This window comes from Ranitomeya variabilis, chromosome 6 (genome assembly GCF_051348905.1).
Source record: "Ranitomeya variabilis isolate aRanVar5 chromosome 6, aRanVar5.hap1, whole genome shotgun sequence".
NCBI classification, from domain to species: domain Eukaryota; kingdom Metazoa; phylum Chordata; class Amphibia; order Anura; family Dendrobatidae; genus Ranitomeya; species Ranitomeya variabilis.
The window spans coordinates 383,310,541-383,334,002 of NC_135237.1; the positions used below are offsets into that span (position 1 = coordinate 383,310,541).

The 23,462-nt window shown below is 45.4% G+C and overlaps 1 protein-coding gene across 2 annotated transcripts in view; it reads right to left on the reverse strand.

Annotated features, from left to right (window-relative positions):
- Nucleotides 1-23,108, reverse strand: part of LOC143782549 (beta-Ala-His dipeptidase-like) — a 139,020-nt gene extending 115,912 nt beyond the window's left edge. Inside the window, exons 1-2 of one of the 2 annotated variants that reach the window (XM_077270088.1) lie at nt 22,974-23,108; nt 21,946-22,056 (exon numbers count right to left, since the gene is read on the reverse strand). In XM_077270088.1, the coding sequence (XP_077126203.1) occupies nt 21,946-21,996 (51 nt within the window). In that variant the 5' untranslated portion in view covers nt 21,997-22,056; nt 22,974-23,108. The remainder of the gene's footprint in view (nt 1-21,945; nt 22,057-22,973) is intronic. The other variant, XM_077270087.1, reaches the window with a different exon arrangement.
- Between the last annotated feature and the right edge of the window lie 354 nt (nt 23,109-23,462).

A 23,462-nucleotide genomic window follows, 5' to 3' on the forward strand; every position in this document is an offset into this window, starting at 1 on the left:
AAAGTAAAACAGTGCTCCTTCCCTTCAGAGCTCTCCCGTGTGCCCAAACAGGGGTTTACCCCAACATATGGGGTATCGGCGTACTCAGGACAAATTGGACAACATCTTTTGGGGTTCAATTTCTCCTGTTACCCTTGGGAAAATACAAAACTGGGGGCTTAAAAATAAGTTTTGTGGGAAAAAAAATGATTTTTTTATTTTCATGGCTCTGCGTTGTAAACTGTAGTGAAACACTTGGGGGTTAAAAGTTCTCACAACACATCTAGATAAGTTCCTTGGGGGGTCTAGTTTCCAATATGGGGTTACTTGTGGGGGGTTTGTACTGTTTGGGTACATCAGGGGCTCTGCAAATGCAACGTGACGCCTGCAGACCAATCCATTTAAGTCTGCATTCCAAATGGCGCTCCTTCCCTTCCGAGCTCTGTCATGCGCCCAAACAGTGGTTCCCCCCCACATGTGGGGTATCAGCGTACTCAGGACAAATTGGATAACAACTTTTGGGGTCCAATTTATCCTGATACCCTTGTGAAAATACAAAACTGGGGGCTAAAAAATCATTTTTGTGAAAAAAAAGGAATTTTTATTTTCACGGCTCTGCGTTATAAACTGTAGTGAAACACTTGGGGGTTCAAAGCTCTCAAAACACATCTAGATAAGTTCCTTAAGGGGTCTACTTTCCAAAATAGTGTCACTTGTGGGGGCTTTTAATGTTTAGGCACATCAGGGGCTCTCCAAACGCAACATGGCGTCCCATCTTAATTCCAATCAATTTTGCATTGAAAAGTAAAATAGCGCTCCTTCCCTTCCGAGCTCTGCTATGCGCCCAAACAGTGGTTTACTCCCACATAAGGGGTATCGTCAAACTCAGGACAAATTGCACAACAACTTTTGTGGTCTAATTTCTTCTCTTACCCTTGGGGAAATAAAAAAATGGGGGCGAAAATATCATTTTTGTGAAAAAATATGATTTTTTATTTTTACGTCTCTGCATTATAAACTTCTGTGAAGCACTTGTTGGGTCAAAGTGCTCAACACACATCTAGATAAGTTCCTTAAGGGGTCTACTTTCCAAAATGGTGTCACTTGTGGGGGGTTTCAATGTTTAGGCACATCATGGGCTCTCCAAACGCAACATGGCGTCCCATCTCAATTCCAGTCAATTTTGCATTGAAAAGTCAAATGGCGCTCCTTTCCTTCCGAGCTCTGCCCTGCGCCCAAACAATGGTTTATACCCACATATGGGGTATCAGCATACTCAGAACAAACTGCACAACAATTTTTAGGGTCCAATTTCTTCTCTTACCCTTGGGAAAATAAAAAATTGGGGGCGAAAAGATCATTTTTGTGAAAAAATATGATTTTTTATTTTTACGGCTCTGCATTATAAACTTCTGTGAAGCACTTGTTGGGTCAAAGTGCTCAACACACATCTAGATAAGTTCCTTAGGGGGTCTACTTTCCAAAATGGTGTCACTTGTGGGGGGTTTCAATGTTTAGGCACATCAGGGGCTCTCCAAATGCAACATGGCGTCCCATCTCAATTCCAGTCAATTTTGCATTGAAAAGTCAAATGGCGCTCCTTTCCTTCCGAGCTCTGCCATGCGCCCAAAGAGTGGTTTACCCCCACATATGGGGTATCATCATACTCAGGACAAATTTTACAACAACTTTTGGGGTCCATTTTCTCCTGTTACCCTTGGTAAAATAAAACAAATTGGAGCTGAAATAAATTTTGTGTGAAAAAAAGTTAAATGTTCATTTTTATTTAAACATTCCAAAAATTCCTGTGAAACACTTGAAGGGTTAATAAACTTCTTGAAAGTGGTTTTGAGTACCTTGAGGGGTGCAGTTTTTAGAATGGTGTCACACTTGGGTATTTTCTATCATATAGACCCCTCAAAATGACTTCAAATGAGATGTGGTCCCTAAAAAAAAATGGTGTTGTAAAAATGAGAAATTTCTGGTCAACTTTTAACCCTTATAACTCCCTAACAAAAAAAAATTTTGGTTCCAAAATTGTGCTGATGTAAAGTAGACATGTGGGAAATGTTGGGTATTAAGTATTTTGCGTGACATATGTCTGTGATTTAAGGGCATAAAAATTCAAAGTTGGAAAATTGCAAAATTTTCAAAATTTTCACCAAGTATTCGTTTTTTTCACAAATAAACGCAAGTTATATCGAAGAAATTTTACCACTATGAAGTACAATATGTCAGAATCGCCAAGATCCGTTGAAGCGTTCCAGAGTTATAACCTCATAAAGGGACAGTGGTCAGAATTGTAAAAATTGGCCTGGTCATTAACGTGCAAACCACCCTTGGGGGTGAAGGGGTTAATGTGCAAACCACCCTTGCGGGTAAAGGGGTTAAAGAGGAGGCGGAGCAGGTGGAGCAATTTAAGATGGAGCAAGAAACTATACTGGGTGATGCTTGCTACACAGCCCAGCTGTTACGGAACTGCAACACAGAACTAGGATAGAAGGGGGAAAGCTGACCCTGCACTGAGACTAGGCTAATACCCTACGATGGAGTGGGCGACCCATTCCTTGTGAATAGACCCACCGACGATCCTAGATTAATCTCAAATGAAGACCTATAGATAGGAGGAAGGAGGTCCCTAAAAGATCTAAGGATTGGGTATAAAAACAGGTCACCTCCTAATAGAAAGTACAGAAAAGGCTGCAGAAACCAACAGAAAACAGAAACTAAGGATGGCAGAACCGGGGGTCCCAGAGCTGCACAATATCAGACACAGAAAGCTATCAAGGCACCCAGCCAGAACACTAGCGGATTAACACTGTTGTCCAGCAAGGACTGGGAGGCAGGTGCTGGGTAATAAAGGGTGATACAATCACCTGACCTAAGACAATCCAGCACCAGGGGGAAAAGACCTGCAGCCAAAAAAACACAACAAGATGGCAGATGGTCAAAAACAAAACAGATTCTAACACCAGCCTCATCTCATCTTCTTAACACGGATTGGGAGATAATGAGGAGTAGAAAGAACAGGAGCTGGTTGCCTTCACTAAAGATGGTAGTATACACACCACCTTCATCCCGTCTGTTCAGCATGGATGGCCTGAAGACAAGAGAAGGGAGGACGAGAATGAGTAGGACAACATGGACAGTAGCCCTCTTGGTGGGACAGGGAAGTCTTGGCTGTTGGCAGTCTGGCACACAGGGCTAAGTTTATGTTCCGGTGCCTTTCCCATGACCCTCGTATTGTATGCATTTTGGCGAACAATTATTACTGGTTGATCACCCTTCTAGACACAAGCTACAAGGAGAACTTTACATCTCTCTTTCCCGTGGAAGAGAGGTCTAATAAACTTTTAACAGTACCAGAAGGCCCTAGAAGAATTATTTAAAAAATTCCCTTCTGACAATGCTGGTGGCAAAGGTCACAGTTGCTTGGACAACCGAGGAATAGAGACTAGGGAGACACACACCAGATGAAGCAGTAGCAGTGAACACTCTCAAAGGTCTGGGGCAGTTTTCTCAGCTCCTCCCATTACCCAAGCCCTGATGCGAGGGGTGCTCTGACAAGGAGGGAAAAGTGTTGGAAAATCCTGAAAGATTACCTTGCTGGCCATACCAGCGTCCTCCGTGATTCCTCTGTGCCTTACAACTATTGGGTATCCAAGTTGGACACATGGCATGAACTGTCTCTCTACACATTGAGGCTCCTGGCCTGCCCTGCAGATAGCGTTTTGTCAGAGCTGGTTTTTAGTGCCCCTGGGGGTACTATAACCGATAGGCGCATTCGCCTGTCAACTGAAAATGCTGACAGGCTGAATCTTATCAAAATAAACAAGGGCTGGATTGGGCAGACTTCTGTACACCAACGGATGACAGCAGCAGAAGATAAGTGTAGGAGACCCACTCCTTAGTAATGAGTTTAAGTGCTTTTCTGTGGATCCACCTTCTAGTAGAGGTCAAATTTTTTTAAAACCAAAAGAGCTGAGGGTTCTATTCGTATATGATCCAGTGTGTTGTTGTGGGCTGTTAGGTGGTCATCACATAGGGAGTTCTCACATTGCATACAGTATTTCACAGCTGGGACAGGAGAGTTTGTTCAATAAGTACAGAAGATACTCGTATCCTCCATAGCAGGTTGAGTAGATGCAAAATGCTCCACTATATTTCCCAGTAGGGTTGGTTAAATAACAGCCATTGATGTTGCTACACTAAGCTAATTGCTTTTTTCAGGGCTAATTCAAATAGATTCTATTCTGTTATAGAAATACCGCTCTTATCTGCATTTCGTCTACAGTGAGGTTTTGCAGGAGGTATAGCGTATGACAGGCATCTAGTCAGGGATTATTGCCTTATAAATTCTAAGCTTTCTGTTGCTTTATTCCATGGACTCATTTACCAATTCATGTGCAGCGCTCCAGAGTCCTGGTCATTGCAGTATTGTCGCTCTTCCACCAGGGGGAGTGATGGTACGTCTGATGGCACTAAAGGAGTTCACCTGACCAGGTATCACAGTCACACACTACACTTCACACTCCAGCCACCTGGGGGAGCAAAAGGTCCTATCTATTAGGCCACTCCTCACACTCGGGTAAAACTGGGGGTTGGATAGGAAGTTAGAGAGAACGCTACTGGGTGAGACCCAGGAAAGACCTGTCAGGCAGACAGGGGGAGAAGGAGGAACATCTGAGCTGCAGACAGAGGTCCCTGTCAGGGGTGGGATCCTGGCAGAGACTGAGCGAGAGATAGAACGTTACGGAGCTGCACCTGCACCTCATTGCAGCAGCATCTTAAGAAAGGACAAGAAGCGGAGTATATTGTGGAGAAGTGAGAAACGAGATCACAGCACAAGGAGATAATACCAGGAGGAGTCTTGCCTTAAGATCGTGGCAACATCCTTCTGAGGTGCGTAGCCGGTGGCCAGAACACCGAGGGAGTAATAGGCTCTACGCATTACTTCAGACAACGGCAGGGCAGTTAACTCTAGGTTGGCTGTCTCACCTTTACACCTATGAAGACAACGGAGGCAAATTGTGGGAGAGGGGCGTCACTAGGGTCCCTATAAAATAGCTCCAGGCCTACCCCGTCATACGGGTGCGTCCTAGCCATATCATCTGGGGGACGGAGAGAGAACATCAGAAATATACACAAGAGTTGTGCGGACTATCCCGTGGTGCTCAGCAGGGAAGTGCTACAACACACAGGCGCTAGTAGGAAGGCTACTGAATTCCACCTGCAAAGGGAACTCTGGATGTGCCTTCGGACTGGTCGGACTCATCCAGCCCTGTTAGCAGTGCTCTGGATTGTGGACGCTGAAGTCTACAGTAAAAGGTAAAGAGACTGCAACCTTGTGTCCTCATTATTTACTGCGACTTACACCATCATCATCTACCTTACTGGGAAGCCCTGGGGACATACTTCACCTGTGGGAAGGTATACCATCTAGCTGCCATAACATCACCCCAGCGGACCCCTAAGCAGCGTCGGTCATCCTGACCGAATACCACAGGTGGCGTCATGAACACTTGACAAACTACATCCTTTGATTGGGCGCCCCTTAGCAGGGCCACGGACCGGGTCGGGCCACCGTGACATCCCCAGAACCGAGACAGAAGGGACCCGGTACCGAGTACCCCACTGCCCTGCGCCTGGGGGCGCTCCACATGCTTTTTACTGTGTTCAGAAATTCATCAAAGCAATCAAAATTCACTGATTTAATATGTTCAGTCACAGTTTATCTGTAGCATCTGTATGCAAGAGATAGTGGTGGGACATATTACACTGCTGGAGCTGGAATTGTCACTTCTGAACTCTCTGGGGCTTTGTTTCAATCTATTTCTGGGTGCTTCTTTAAGTATGTTTGGGGTCATTGTCCCCCCGGAAGTCCCAACACTTGGGATGCAAACACAGCTTTCAGATGCCAGGCACTACATTGCAACCCAAAATACTTTGGGAATCTTCACATTTGATGATGCCTTTCACACAACCAAGGCACCCAGGACCAGAGGCAGCAAAACAATACCTAAATGTATTTGACTGTAACTACTGTGTTCTGTTAGTTTTAGGTGCCTTATTCCATTTACAGTAAACAGTAGAATGACGTGTTTTACCAAAAACTCTATCTTGGTCTCATCTGTCCACAAGATGCCTGCTGGCCCTCTAAAAATAGTGGGGGCCGTCTGCTGTCCCTCTATAAATTGTGAGTGCCGCCTGCAGGCCCTTCAAGTTTCAAACTTTACAGTATTAATAGGAAAATGTGCCCATCTGAGATGGATAAATTATATTGCAGTAGCAATATACTGTACGGCTAAAACATAGCCGTCTACTAGCCCTCCAAAAAATGCTTAGAGAGGGCCTGCCTAATGGCCATTTGACAATAGCGAGGGCCACCTGCTGGCCCTCTAACTTTAGTAAGAGGCCCTCTACAAATAATGATGGCCGTCCAATAGCTCTGAAAAAAAAATTGAGATTAACCCCTTAACGACCGCCGATACGCCTTTTAACGGCGGCCGCTAAGGGTACTTAAACCACAGCGCCGTTAATTAACGGCGCTGTGGAAAAAGTGAATAGCGCCCCCCCAGAGTCGGATTTTCTCTGGGGTCTCGGTTACCGGGGGTAGCCGAGACCCCAGAGAACATGATTCGGGGTTTTTTTACCGACCCCCGAGTTGCGATCGCCGGTAATTAACCGTTTACCGGCGATCGCAAAAAAAAAACAAAAAACGCGATTTCCCATTTAATTTCTCTGTCCTCCGGACAGAGAAGTGGGGTCCCCGGTCGCCCCCGATGCCCCCCGATACTCACCTGTCTCCCCCGGTGCTCCTTGTGGCTCCCCATGGGCGCCGCCATCTTAAAAATGGCGGGCGCACGCGCAGTGCGCCCGCCAGCCGGCACCTGGGAGATCTTTGGGGTCTCGGCTGCTGGGGGTAGCCGAGACCCCAAAGAACATGATCGGGGTCGGTTTTTATCGACCCCTGTTTTGCGATCGCCGGTAATTAACTGTTTACCGGCGACCGCAAAAAAAAAAAAGTGGTGTAATTCTCTGTCCTGTGATGTGATCGCACATCAGAGGACAGAGAAATAGGGGGATTCGGGGACCCTATCATACTTACCGGTGTCCCTGGGTCCTCCTGTGTCTTCTCCTGCCGGCCGGCTTCTTCCTATAGAAAGAAAATGGCGGGCGCATGCGCAGTGCGCCCGCTCTCTGCTGCCATCTGCCGGCCGGCAGGAGAGAAGAGTTGGGGCTAAAATTAGGGTTAGGGTTAGGGTTAGGGTTAGAGTTAGGGTTAGGGCTAGGGCTAGGGTTAGGGTTGGGGCTAAATTTAGGGTTAGGGTTGGAGCTAAATTTAGGGTTAGGGTTGGGGCTAAAATTAGGGTTAGGGCTGGGGCTAAATTTAGGGTTAGGGTTAGGGTTGGGGCTAAAGTTAGGGGTATAGTTAGAGTTGGGGCTAAAGTTAGGGTTAGGGTTGGGATTAGGGTTTGGATTAGGGTTGGCATTAGGGTTACGTTTGGGATTACGGTTAGGTTTGGGATTAGGGTTAAGGGTAGGGTTGGGATTAGGGGTGTATTGGGATTAGAGTTAGGTTTGAGGTTAGGGATGAGATTAGGATTAGGGGTGTGTTGGATTTAGGGTTCTGATTAGGGTTATGGTTGTTTTGAGGTTAGGGTTGCGATTATCCTTAGGGTTGTGATTAGGATTATGGATCGGGTTGGCATTAGGGTTAGGCCTCTTTCACACTTCAGTCTTTTGGCGTCAGTCTGAAACCGCCATTTTCATCAAATAGCGGATCCGCCATTTTTTTGGCGGTTCCGCTATTTTCCCAAACACATGCATTAGCGACGGATTGTGGCGGATGGTCGTCCGTTCCATGTGACGGATCCGTCGAGATTTGGCGGACGTCATCTAGACATTGACGGCCATTGTAACGTTTTTTGTCTGCGCCGAAATGGCGGTTCGCGACGGATCCGTCACGTTCGTCATTCCATAGAATGGCCGCCTATGGGCGACGGATCGGTTGTTACCGTCATTTCGGCGGATCCGTCGCCCCAATCCGCTTTTTCAATTGCGCATGCTCCAAAAAGTAGATAGTTTTCCCAGACAACCCCCAAGTAACGGATCCGTCAAAAAAACGGATCCGTTAATACCGTTTTCTCAACAATTGTGACGGATCCGTCACTATGTCGGAGCTGACTGACGCCAAACAACTGAAGTGTGAAAGAAGCCTTAGGGGTGTGTTGGGGTTAGGGTTGGAGTTAGATTTGGGGGGTTTCCACTGTTTAGGTACATCAGGGGGTCTCTAAACGCCACAGCCAATTTTGCGCTCAAAAAGTCAAATGGTGCTCCCTCCCTTCCGAGCTCTGCCGTGCACCCAAACAGTGGTTTACCCCCACATATGGGGCATCAGCGTACTCGGGATAAATTGGACAACAACTTTTGGGGTCCAATTTCTCCTGTTACCCTTGTGAAAATAAAAACTTGGGGGCTAAAAAATCTTTTTTGTGGAAAAAAAAATATTTTTTATTTTCACAACTCTGCATTATAAACGTCTGTGAAGCACTTGGGCATTCAAAGTTCTCACCACACATCTAGATAAGTTCCTTGGGGGCTCTAGTTTCCAAAATGGGGTCACTTGTGGGGGGTTTCTACTGTTTAGGTACATCAGGGTCTCTGCAAACGCAACATAATGCCCGCAGACCATTCTATCAAAGTCCGCATTCCAAAATGGGGTTCCTTCCCTTCCGAGCTCTGCCATGCGCTCAAACAGTGGTCCCCACCACACTTGGGGTATCAGTGTACTCAGCACAAATTGGATAAAAACTTTTACGGTCCAATTTCTCTTGTTACCCTTGTCAAAATAAAAATTTGGGGGCTCAAAAATCTTTTTTGTGGAAAAATGTTTTTATTTTTATTTTCACGACTCTGCATTATAAACTTCTGTGAAGCACTTGGGCATTCAAAGTTCTCACCACATATCTAGATAAGTTCCCTGGGGGGTCTAGTTTCCAAAATGGGGTCACTTGTGGGGGGTTTCTACTGTTTAGGCACATCAGGGGCTCTGCAAATGCGACATAACGCCCGCAGACCATTCTATCAAAGTCTGCATTCCAAAACGGCGCTCCTTCCCTTCCGAGCTCTGCCGTGCACCCAAACAGTGGTCCCCCCCCACACATGGGGTATCAGTGTACTCAGGACAAATTGGACAACAACTCTTGGGGTCTAATTTCTCTTGTTCCCTTGTGAAAATAAAAACTTGGGGGCTAAAAAATCTTTTTTGTGGAAAAAAAAAATATTCTTTATTTTCACGACTCTGCATTATAAACTTCTGTGAAGCAGTTGGGCATTCAAAGTTCTCACCACACATCTAGATAAGTTCCTTGGGGGGTCTAGTTTCCAAAATGGGGTCACTTGTGGGGGGTTTCTACTGTTTAGGTACATCAAGGGCTCTGCAAACGCAACATAACGCCCGCAGACCATTCTATCAAAGTCTGCATTCCAAAACGGCGCTCCTTCCCTTCCGAGCTCTGCCATGCGCCCAAACAGTGGTTTACCCCAACATATGGGGTATCAGCCTACTCAGCATAAATTGCACAATAAATTTTGGGGTCCAATTTCTCCTGTTACCCTTGAGAAAATAAAAAATTGCAGGCTAAAAAATCATTTTTGAGGAAAAAAAAAAGGATTTTTTATTTTCACGGCTCTACTTTATAAATTTCTGTGAAGAACTTGGGGGTTTAAAGTGCTCACCGCACATCTAGATAAGTTCCTTACGTGGTCTAGTTTCCAAAATGGGGTCACTTGTGGGGGGTTTCTACTGTTTAGGCACATCAGGGGCTCTCCAAATGCGACATGGCGTCCAATCTCAATTCCAGCCAATTCTACATTGAAAAAGTAAAACGGCACTCCTTCTCTTCCAAGCTCTGCGGTGCGCCCAAACAGTGGTTTACCCCCACATATGGGGTATCAACATACTCAGGAGAAATTGCACAACAACTTTTGTGGTCTAATTTCTCCTGTTACCCTTGTGAAAATAAGAATTTGTGGGCGAAAAGATAATTTTTGTGTAAACAAATGCGATTTTTTATTTTCACGGCTCTACTTTATAAACTTCTGTGAAGCACTTGGGGGCTCAAAGTGCTCACCACACATCTAGTTAAGTTCCTTAAGGGGTCTAGTTTCCAAAATGGGGTCACTTGTGGGGGGTTTCCACTGTTTAGGCACATCAGGGGCTCTCTAAACGTGACATGGCATCCGATCTCAATTCCAGCCAATTCTGCATTGAAAAAGTCAAACGGCGCTCCTTCTCTTCCAAGTTCTGCGGTGCGCCCAAACAGTGGTTTACCCCCACATATGGGGTATCGGCGTATTCAGGAGAAATTGCACAACAACATTTATGGTTAAATTTCTGTTTTTACGCTTGTGAAAATAAAAAAAAATGGTTCTGAAGCAAAATGTTTGCAAAAAAAAGTTAAATGTTCATTTTTGCCTTCCACATTGTTTCAGTTCCTGTGAAGCACGTAAAGGGTTAATAAACTTCTTGAATGTGGTTTTGAGCACCTTGAGGGGTGCAGTTTTTAGAATGGTGTCACACTTGGTTATTTTCTATCATATTGACCCCTCAAAATGACTTCAAATGTGATGTGGTCCCTAAAAAAAAATGGTGTTGTAAAAATGAGAAATTGCTGGTCAACTTTTAACCCTTATAACTCCCTAACAATAAAAAATGTTGGTTCCAAAATTGTGCTGATGTAAAGTAGACATGTGGGAAATGTTATTTATTAACTAATTTTTGTGACATATCTCTCTGATTTAAGGGCATAAAAATCCAAAGTTTGAAAATTGCTAAATTTTAATTTTTTTTGCCATATTTCCATTTTTTTCATAAATAATCGCAAGTAATATCGAAGAAATGTTACCACTAACATGAAGTACAATATGTCACGAAAAAACTTTCTCAGAATCAGCAGGATCCGTTGAAGCGTTCCAGAGTTATAACCTCAGAAAGTGACAGTGGTCAGAATTGTAAAAATTGGCCTGGTCATTAAGTACCAAATTGGCTCTGTCACTAAGGGGTTAAACAGGATGTGTCTGATCATGTCTCACATACTACATAGACCGATAAGGTATTAAAATGCTAAAATTATATTTTCTGTAGATTGTTTTTTTCACTATTGAAAGCAATGCAAACATGCAAAAACGCAGCAAAACCACTACATGTTAGCATAGCCCAAGGTGTGGAGGAGCATTTTTTTCCTCTTATTTTGCCTTATATACAAGTCATTATCCTGGAAAGAATGTTTCTTAACATGTTTTCCAGTGAAATCCATTTAACTGCCGTTTTGTATGTTTTATTGTCAGTCTGTAAAAGTGGAGTAATACTCTGACAAGATTGTTGCCAACAGCGACCTGAGATTCAGAGATGCTTACAGGGGTCCCCTATGCCATTCCCATGCAGTTTCAGCTCTGTTTCCATCATTTTCAGCCCTCCAGGGGGCCACGGGAAAAATTCCGGGTGAGTATAATAAAACTCATTTTTCTTATCTTTCAGGTCGGACTAGGGGCTTATCTACAGCATTATAGAATGCTGTAGATAAGCCCTGAAAGGCAGTTGCCGCATCTTATATTGGCCAAAACTGCTGACAGGTTCGCTTTAAGCGAGAGTACCAGAGAGCTTTCACTTTCGCCTTCCTTTTTCTGACGCTGACCAATCATAAGCAGGCCATCACACTGGGGAAAGAACATCCCTCCACAACAGGCTGAGAGTGAGACATACAGTGGGGCAAAAAAGTATTTAGTCAGTCAGCAATAGTGCAAGTTCCACCACTTAAAAAGATGAGAGGCGTCTGTAATTTACATCATAGGTAGACCTCAACTATGGGAGACAAATCACATTGTCTGTTTTTTTTAATCATTTTATTTGCATATTATGGTGGCAAATAAGTATTTGGTCAGAAACAAACAATCAAGATTTCTAGCTCTCACAGACCTGTAACTTCTTCTTTAAGAGTCTCCTCTTTCCTCCACTCATTACCTGTAGTAATGGCACCTGTTTAAACTTGTTATCAGTATAAAAAGACACCTGTGCACACCCTCAAACAGTCTGACTCCAAACTCCACTATGGTGAAGACCAAAGAGCTGTCAAAGGACACCAGAAACAAAATTGTAGCCCTGCACCAGGCTGGGAAGAGTGAATCTGCAATAGCCAACCAGCTTGGAGTGAAGAAATCAACAGTGGGAGCAATAATTAGAAAATGGAAGACATTCAAGACCACTGATAATCTCCCTCGATCTGGGGCTCCACGCAAAATCCCACCCCGTGGGGTCAGAATGATCACAAGAACGGTGAGCAAAAATCCCAGAACCACGCGGGGGGACCTAGTGAATGAACTGCAGAGAGCTGGGACCAATGTACCAAGGCCTACCATAAGTAACACACTACGCCACCATGGACTCAGATCCTGCAGTGCCAGACGTGTCCCACTGCTTAAGCCAGTACATGTCCGGGCCCGTCTGAAGTTTGCTAGAGAGCATTTGGATGATCCAGAGGAGTTTTGGGAGAATGTCCTATGGTCTGATGAAACCAAACTGGAACTGTTTGGTAGAAACACAACTTGTCGTGTTTGGAGTTGCATCCATCCAACACCATACCTACTGTAAAGCTTGGTGGTGGAAACATCATGCTTTGGGGCTGTTTCTCTGCAAAGGGGCCAGGACGACTGATCCGGGTACATGAAAGAATGAATGGGGCCATGTATCGTGAGATTTTGAGTGCAAACCTCCTTCCATCAGCAAGGGCATTGAAGATGAAACGTGGCTGGGTCTTTCAACATGACAATGATCAAAAGCACACCGCCAGGGCAACGAAGGAGTGGCTTCGTAAGAAGCATTTCAAGGTCCTGGAGTGGCCTAGCCAGTCTCCAGATCTCAACCCTATAGAAAACCTTTGGAGGGAGTTGAAAGTCCGTGTTGCCAAGCGAAAAGCCAAAAACATCACTGCTCTAGAGGAGATCTGCATGGAGGAATGGGCCAACATACCAACAACAGTGTGTGGCAACCTTGTGAAGACTTACAGAAAACGTTTGACCTCTGTCATTGCCAACAAAGGATATATTACAAAGTATTGAGATGAAATTTTCTTTCTGACCAAATACTTATTTGCCACCATAATATGCAAATAAAATGATAAAAAAACAGACAATGTGATTTTCTGGATTTTTTTTTCTCAGTTTGTCTCCCATAGTTGAGGTCTACCTATGATGTAAATTACAGATGCCTCTCATCTTTTTAAGTGGTGGAACTTGCACTATTGCTGACTGACTAAATACTTTTTTGCCCCACTGTATATCGACAAACCGTCTTCTCTCCTCACTGCAGAGTGATAACATATACAAGAGCACAGCAGGCCTGAGTCTGATTCTATATCTGCAGTTCAACAGTGTTATCCATTGTGACAAGTTCCCTTTGAACACTCCTTCTTTTCTCTCATTATCGCGAGATGAACACAGCACTGTCGTCCTTGGCGCTGGTCCGTCCCTTCCATGATTAGATGGTTTGAACCAGGACTAGTCTGGAGAAGTGACACATGGCCTGACTCATTTACATAAGACAAGCTGCAGAATAAAATGGCTTTCACAAAACACAGAAATGTGAGACTATCATTTCAAAAGCTGTATTATAATGCTGCTATTAGCATGTAAAATAACTATAATTACAGTGCTTTGAGGGTCTGACAGGTTCCCTTTAAATAGTGATAAAGTGCTTAAATCAGGAGGTCTCTCCAGACCTAATAATAGCTACCAGCAATTATAAAGTGCAAAAATTGCGTACCATATGAAGTGACACAAAGTTCATCCAGACAACAGGTAGCAACCATACATATACCCTATTTATGTTTCGCTGTTGCGTATTCTGGGGTAAGTGAACATGACAGTGCTATATATCTATTTAGATAAGCCCTTTCCAATCAGAGCAGTGATGACACCTGAAACATAATTCAGCTAAATCAGTAAATCATTAATGGTAGTGATCTTGTCTGCAGTGAGTGGAATACACCACCAACCATAACAGCAAAATGAGTGTTGTAGTGAGAAGTAATTGGGGAGAGGCAAAGAATAATGTGCCCCCTGCATGTATTGCTTGTTACAGTGGCATGTAAAAGTTTGGGCACCCCTGGTCAAAATAACTGTTACTATTACAGTTAAGCAAGTTGAAATTAAATGATCTCTACAAGGCCTAAAGTTAAAGATGACACATTTCCTTTGTATTTTAGGCAGACAAATTGTCATCTTTTACATTTTAACAATTACAAAAAGGAAAATGGGTTGATGCAAACTTTTGGGCACTCTTGGAAATTTGTGTGCACAAGCCTATTAGAATTATGGCTTGTTCACGGTCATCCTTAGGAAAAGTCAAATTGCCCAGCTTTATAAAAACAAAAACCTTCTCTAACTTTGTACCCCCAAAAAAACCAGCAGCCATGGGTTCTTCTTCAGTGGGAGCTGTTTGTAGGATTGCTAGAGGCTGTTGCAGCTGCGACCACAAACGTGGCCGAGCCGACACCTCCACGTCGCCAGACCATGACGACGTGGGCGAGCGTCCCAAAAAGGAACGCAATGTGGACCCACTGGACCACTGAGTAACCTGGACCTACCCAGACTAGGGAACGGTAGCGAGCAGGGTCTGTGGCAGCTGAGCATGTGAACAAGATGTAGATATGCAGAACTAGACTACACCGCACAACTTCAGGTATGAAGAAACAAAGTTTACTTAAATGATAGCACAGTACATAACAAGAACATAATGATGTCAGGATCCCGATTCCACATGTCTAGGAAGGGTACACGACTCAGACGTCAGACAATGGCGGGAGTCATCACGGGTTGATGCAGTCCAGGGTCATCTGGCACGGGCATACTAGGACAGCCAATCTTTCAGGCCTAGGACGTAGCACAGGCTCAGCAGGAGAACATCAGACACCGATCCCAGAAGGACGTCATCTCGGGGTGGACCTCAGGACATCAGGAACACAGGCAGAACATCAGGATCACAGGCTGGACATCAGGAACAAAGGCAAGACATCAGGAACACAGGCAGGACATCAGGAACACAGGCAGGACATCAGGAACACAGGCAGGACATCAGGAACACAGGCAGGACATCAGGAACACAGGCAGGACATCAGGAACACAGGCAGGACATCAGGAACACAGGCTTAGATGGACGTCTGACAATGGCAGGAGACATCACGGGTTGATGCAGTCCAGGGTCATCTGGCACGGGCATACTAGGACGGCCTCTCTCTCAGGCCTCAAGCGTAGCACAGGCTCGGCTGGAGAACATCAGACACCAGGCAGGTGTCATCACGGGGTGATGCAGTCCAGGGTCATCTGGCACGGGCTAACTAGGACGGCCTCTCTCTCAGGCCTCAGGCGTAGCACAGGCTCAGCAGGAGAACATCAGACACCGATCCAGAAGGACGTCATCACAGGCAGGACATCAGGACACAGGTAGGACATCTGGAAACAGGCAGGACACATGGACACAGGCGTGGCAGCCCAGGGAATCAAGACATCGGACAATGAAAGGACATCAGGAAGACCGGAAAGACATCTGGGACACTGGCGTGGCAGCCCAGGTCATCGGCTGGGACACTGACGTGGCAGCCCAGGAATCAGGACATCAGATAATGAAAGGACATCAGGAATACCGGAAAGACATCTGGGACACTGGCGTGGCAGCCCAGGTCATCGGCTGGGACACTGGCGTGGCAGCCCAGAAATCAGGACATCGGACACCGGAAGGACATCAGACACAGGCTGGACACTGGCGTGGCAGCCCAGGTCATCGGCTGGGACACGGAGGGCACAGGACCAGGTAGCGGAGGTCATCAGGTTCATAACTTCGGCCATCAGGCTCCGGACATCAGACCTAGGAAGGAACTCAAGCGTGATGGTGCTAGCTCCGCTGGACTGGAACTGGGCCAGACAGGGTTAGCACCGCATGGAAGACTGAGCACAGAATAGTAAACGCTCAGCAAGAACACCGAACTCCATCTTTGAAAGATGAGCCCGGAAAGTTCAGTCACAGGGTGTGGGGTACCAGACACAATAGGACTTAAGAAACATAACAGAGACAGGTTCAGACAGGATCAGGTACTGGATATTCAGCCTCCAGGATAGGCGGATCTGGGTACTCTGCCCCCAGAACAGGCGGGTGAACAAGACACAAACAGATCTGGATATACAGCCTCCAGGATGGGCGGATCTGGGTACTCGGCCCCCAGAACAGGCGAGAGACAGGCATCAGCTCTCCCAGAACATACTGCAGACAGAACGGGAGCTGGATACCTCACAAGGCAAGACACAGAAACACAATGCAATGCTCTGGCAACGCCCAGAAGCAAAGAGGAAGTTGATATAGGAGCTGCTCCTCAGCAATAGGCTGAGGAAGCAACACAGGTGCACACTCAAACCCTGATAAAAGCAGGGTAGGTGTGGCCGCGCGCACCCTAAGCACAAACAGAAACCATTACAGCACTGATAGCACAGGAACTGTGGCTTAGGGCACCTGGCAGCGGCTGCTAGCCTGGACACACGTGGGAAACCATGCACCAGCTGCAGAGGACCTCGCAAGCCAAGGCTAGCTTCCAAGCGGCAGCCAGGGACCGCACATGCGAGTGGCCATGCAGCAGAGCAAAGTCATCACAGCACATGTACAGCTACGCAGCGGTGGCAGGGAACTGAGCAGAATCCATACAGGTAACAGACAACAGTATCCCTGCACATTAGGGGGAGAGGAGCAAGGGTTAAAGCAGAGACATGCAAAAGTAACGCCGAAAAAACAAGGTATAAACCCAGCGGCGTTACAGTATCCCCTCCTCAGGCCCCCTCTGCTGAAGACCCAAAAAAAAAGTTTCAAAGAAAATTATTTTGGGTAAGGCGGTAAGTCCCACAGTTCACAATATGGCAGCAGAGTTCATAGCTCAAAGAATCCAACTGCTGACCAAGCGCTGGACTGAGCAATATAGTCCACTACCAAGTGGGATCCGAGCAGTCTAATCCGCTGACCAAACGGGGCTCGGTAAAGTTCTGCAGTTCACACATGCTCAGCGGAGTCCATGGCCAGAGCATTCTGTTGCAGCTGCGACCACAAACGTGGCTGAGCCGACACCTCCACGTCGCCAGACCATGACGACGTGGGCGAGCGTCCCAAAAAGGAACGCAATGTGGACCCACTGGACCACTGAGTAACCTGGACCTACCCAGACTAGGGAACGGTAGCGAGCAGGGTCTGTGGCAGCTGAGCATGTGAACAAGATGTAGATATGCAGAACTAGACTACACCGCACAACTTCAGGTATGAAGAAACAAAGTTTACTTAAATGATAGCACAGTACATAACAAGAACATAATGATGTCAGGATCCCGATTCCACATGTCTAGGAAGGGTACACGACTCAGACGTCAGACAATGGCGGGAGTCATCACGGGTTGATGCAGTCCAGGGTCATCTGGCACGGGCATACTAGGACAGCCAATCTTTCAGGCCTAGGACGTAGCACAGGCTCAGCAGGAGAACATCAGACACCGATCCCAGAAGGACGTCATCTCGGGGTGGACCTCAGGACATCAGGAACACAGGCAGAACATCAGGATCACAGGCTGGACATCAGGAACAAAGGCAAGACATCAGGAACACAGGCAGGACATCAGGAACACAGGCAGGACATCAGGAACACAGGCAGGACATCAGGAACACAGGCAGGACATCAGGAACACAGGCAGGACATCAGGAACACAGGCTTAGATGGACGTCTGACAATGGCAGGAGACATCACGGGTTGATGCAGTCCAGGGTCATCTGGCACGGGCATACTAGGACGGCCTCTCTCTCAGGCCTCAAGCGTAGCACAGGCTCGGCTGGAGAACATCAGACACCAGGCAGGTGTCATCACGGGGTGATGCAGTCCAGGGTCATCTGGCACGGGCTAACTAGGACGGCCTCTCTCTCAGGCCTCAGGCGTAGCACAGGCTCAGCAGGAGAACATCAGACACCGATCCAGAAGGACGTCATCACAGGCAGGACATCAGGACACAGGTAGGACATCTGGAAACAGGCAGGACACATGGACACAGGCGTGGCAGCCCAGGGAATCAAGACATCGGACAATGAAAGGACATCAGGAAGACCGGAAAGACATCTGGGACACTGGCGTGGCAGCCCAGGTCATCGGCTGGGACACTGACGTGGCAGCCCAGGAATCAGGACATCAGATAATGAAAGGACATCAGGAATACCGGAAAGACATCTGGGACACTGGCGTGGCAGCCCAGGTCATCGGCTGGGACACTGGCGTGGCAGCCCAGAAATCAGGACATCGGACACCGGAAGGACATCAGACACAGGCTGGACACTGGCGTGGCAGCCCAGGTCATCGGCTGGGACACGGAGGGCACAGGACCAGGTAGCGGAGGTCATCAGGTTCATAACTTCGGCCATCAGGCTCCGGACATCAGACCTAGGAAGGAACTCAAGCGTGATGGTGCTAGCTCCGCTGGACTGGAACTGGGCCAGACAGGGTTAGCACCGCATGGAAGACTGAGCACAGAATAGTAAACGCTCAGCAAGAACACCGAACTCCATCTTTGAAAGATGAGCCCGGAAAGTTCAGTCACAGGGTGTGGGGTACCAGACACAATAGGACTTAAGAAACATAACAGAGACAGGTTCAGACAGGATCAGGTACTGGATATTCAGCCTCCAGGATAGGCGGATCTGGGTACTCTGCCCCCAGAACAGGCGGGTGAACAAGACACAAACAGATCTGGATATACAGCCTCCAGGATGGGCGGATCTGGGTACTCGGCCCCCAGAACAGGCGAGAGACAGGCATCAGCTCTCCCAGAACATACTGCAGACAGAACGGGAGCTGGATACCTCACAAGGCAAGACACAGAAACACAATGCAATGCTCTGGCAACGCCCAGAAGCAAAGAGGAAGTTGATATAGGAGCTGCTCCTCAGCAATAGGCTGAGGAAGCAACACAGGTGCACACTCAAACCCTGATAAAAGCAGGGTAGGTGTGGCCGCGCGCACCCTAAGCACAAACAGAAACCATTACAGCACTGATAGCACAGGAACTGTGGCTTAGGGCACCTGGCAGCGGCTGCTAGCCTGGACACACGTGGGAAACCATGCACCAGCTGCAGAGGACCTCGCAAGCCAAGGCTAGCTTCCAAGCGGCAGCCAGGGACCGCACATGCGAGTGGCCATGCAGCAGAGCAAAGTCATCACAGCACATGTACAGCTACGCAGCGGTGGCAGGGAACTGAGCAGAATCCATACAGGTAACAGACAACAGTATCCCTGCACATTAGGGGGAGAGGAGCAAGGGTTAAAGCAGAGACATGCAAAAGTAACGCCGAAAAAACAAGGTATAAACCCAGCGGCGTTACAGAGGCAAATTAGAATCCCTGCTTGACTGCAAAAGGCTTACAGATTTGACAGACTCTGGAGTTGTGGTACATTGTTCTACTATTCAGAGACAACTGCACAAGTATGGCCTTCATGGAAGAGTCATCAGTAGGAAACCTCTCCCGCGTACATACCATAAAATTCAGCTTCAGAAGTATGCAAAAAACATTTAATCAAGCCTGTGCATTTTGGAAACAAGTCCTTTGTGGACTGATGAGGTTAAAATAGAACTCTTTGGTCACAATGATCAAATGCATATGTGGAGAAAAAATGGCACAAAATTTCAGGAAAGAAAATCTCACCAACCATTAAGCATGTGGGTGGATGAATCTTGCTTTGGGGTTGTGTTGCAGCTAGTGATGAGCCAGTATACTCGTTACTTGAGATTTCCTGAGCATGCTCGTGTGGTCTCCGAGAATTTCGGCATGCTCGGAGATTTAGTATATGTCGACGCAGCTGCATGATTTGTGACTGCTAGACAGCTTGAATATATGTGGGGATTGCCTAACAAACAAGCAGTCCCCACATTCTACAAATGGATAATGATCCTAAACAAACGTCAAAATCTGCAATAGACTACCTCAATAGGTGCAAGCTGAAGGTTTTACAATGGCCCTCACAGTCCCCTGATATGAACATCATTGGAAAAAATGTAGCTAGAACTCAAAATAGCAGCACATGCAAGATGCCCAGGAATCTCAGAGAGCTGGAAGAATTTTCCAAGGACGAATGGATGATAATCCCTAAAACAAGAATTGAAAGACTCTTGGCTGGCTACAAAAAGCATTTAGAAGTTATAATACATGCAAAAGAGGGTGCTGCTAAGTACTAACCATGCAGGGTGCCTAAACCCATTTTCCTTTTCATAATTTGTAAAATATAAAAGATGAATATATATATATATATATATATATATATATATATATATATATATATATATATATACTCACCGGCCACTTTATTAGGTACACCATGCTAGTAACGGTTGGACCCCCTTTTGCCTTCAGAACTGCCTCAATTCTTCGTGGCATAGATTCAACAAGGTGCTGGAAGCATTCCTCAGAGATTTTGGTCCATATTGACATGATGGCATCACACAGTTGCCGCAGATTTGTCGGCTGCACATCCCAAAGATGCTCCATACAAGGCAGGATGGATCCATGCTTTCATGTTGTTTACGCCAAATTCTGACCCTACCATCCGAATGTCGCAGCAGAAATCGAGACTCATCAGACCAAGCAACGTTTTTCCAATCTTCTACTGTCCAATTTCGATGAGCTTGTACAAATTGTAGCCTCCGTTTCCTGTTCTTAGCTGAAAGGAGTGGTACCCGGTGTGGTCTTCTGCTGCTGTAGCCCATCTGCCTCAAAGTTCGACGCACTGTGCGTTCAGAGATGCTCTTAGGCCTACCTTGGTTGTAACGGGTGGCGATTTGAGTCACTGTTGCCTTTCTATCAGCTCGAACCAGTCTGCCCATTCTCCTCTGACCTCTGGCATCAACAAGGCATTTCCGCCCACAGAACTGCCGCTCACTGGATTTTTTTTCTTTTTCGGACCATTCTCTGTAAACCCTAGAAATGGTTGTGCGTGAAAATCCCAGTAGATCAGCAGTTTCTGAAATACTCAGACCAGCCCTTCTGGCACCAACAACCATGCCACGTTCAAAGGCACTCAAATCACCTTTCTTCCCCATACTGATGCTCGGTTTGAACTGCAGGAGATTGTCTTGACCATGTCTACATGCCTAAATGCACTGAGTTGCCGCCATGTGATTGGCTGATTAGAAATTAAGTGTTAACAAGAAGTTGGACAGGTGTACCTAATAAAGTGGCCGGTGAGTGTATATATATATATATATATATATATATATATATATATATATATATATATATTTATATTGCCTAAAATACAAAGGAAATGTGTTATCTTTAACCTTAGCCCTTTTAGAGATCATTTCATCTTCCACTTGCTTATCTGTTCACAATAATAGTAGTTTTCACCAGGGGTGCCCAAACTTTTATATGCCACTGTGCATTGACATCTTCTCACTTCTCGCTGTGTTTCAACGTCTAGTCCGGATAGCATCGTATGTCCTAGGATGCAATAGGCATCCATTGTCCTGGGCATCCATTCCATTGCCACCTTATTTGCCTCTTATAATTGCTGGTAGATATTACTAGCTCTGGTAGATATTACTAGCTCTGTTTCGTTTTAGCATTTGAGTGATATTCTTTTTATATGTGCTTATGGATATGGTTTTGTACCATTGAAGGGATGTTCTTTTACCTTAGTTTGATCTTTTTTTAATAAAATTAAGTGTATTGGTTTATGAGTATCTGAAACATGATTTATTAGATCACATAGTTATTAGCACGTGCAAGTCAATTGTACACATTAGAATTTTACTCTTCAGTAGTATAATATAATATAAAATAATAAAAGTTTTCCTGAATAATAGAATGCTTATACATTTTATGAAAGAGCGGTTTCACCTTACCATAGAGACTGAGCGACGCAGGGTAGTGGGTTTCGTCATTTTTCCTTGCATTTTAATTGTGTCCTGAATGTAACTGTTTCTCCAGTGCCTTCAATAAAATCCCGTCTCCAGCTATTCATAAAATATATTACGTTAAGCACTCAGCACTGTCATGGCAGAATAAAAATAGACGCTCGGAAATGGACACATTAGTAATACATATAAAGGCACTAAGAAATATCAACTGAGTGACTTAAGAATTAAAGGTTAGTGAGGTCTTGGCCACAGATTAGACAATATTCAGAAATGCTCGGATTTAGCACAATTTTAATATTAATTAATTTTTTATAAAAATGTTACAGTTTTTCGTTACTATGGACTTGTTATCTCACCACTCGTACCTTATCAGTTGGATTAAGCAACTTGTGGCCACAACTAAAGTCTCCTTTAAAAATATGTTGTATCGGAATATTATGAAAGCTGTACAGTGGGGGAAGTAAGTATATGACCTCTTGCTGATTTTGTACGTTTGCCCACTGACAAAGACATAAACAGTCCATAATTTTATGGGTAGGTTAATTTTAACATTGAGAGATAGAATATCAAAAATAAAAGCCAGAAACAGAATCCAGCCCTACCATAAGTGGATTTTAGTTTTGATATTCTATCTCTCAGTGTTAAAATTAACCGACCCTTAAAATTATAGACTGTTCATGTCTTTGTCAGTGGGCAAACTTACAAAATCAGCAAGGGATCAAATTCTTATTTCCCCCCACTGTATATGAGTCATATTTCCATATTTAATATACATATATATAATATAATTAATAATATACATACTCATTTATAAATGATACAGCTTTGCAAAATGCAATGTCCTGAATATTGTATCTTACTAGGTTCTTCATACATTCACGGCACCTGATTTACTAAACCCTACTGCAAGCAACCATGCGGAGATGAGCACGACAATCATCATTGCATTGATAATGTAGCGTTAGCATTCAGCATCATACAGTTCACACAGCTTCATATATTCCTGTAGGTACCTGCTCAACGCTCTTCCTGCAGATCATTGAAATGGCTGGAGATCTGGAATATTTTCTATTCATTTGGTCGCAGTGTTATCACAGTGGTGTTCCCTGCAGAGTCTGGCATATCATGCTGCTTGTTCTGACCCTCCCAGTGTGTTACCCAGCAATGATTGGCTGGGCTCAGCAGACCTAAAACTGAACGTCTCAGCCCCCTGTTAGGTTTAGGGAGGGGAGCGAGGTTTGTTCAATATTTGTTCCGCAGATTACAGAAAATTCCTGCCAAAAATCAAGATGGCTTTAAGTTTACCCAGGGGAAAAGGGTTACAGTAAAATTTTACTTTAGAAACACTTTAAAATTAGGGAACAAGTACAGGAAAATAGACCACAGCATTCTTAAAGGGGTTGTCCAGTCTTAAGCTACAAGTCTACATTCACTATATGCCATTCAGCAGATTTCTTATAGACTGAGTCGACTGAGATGAATGTTGGTCGAACGATTGGTTG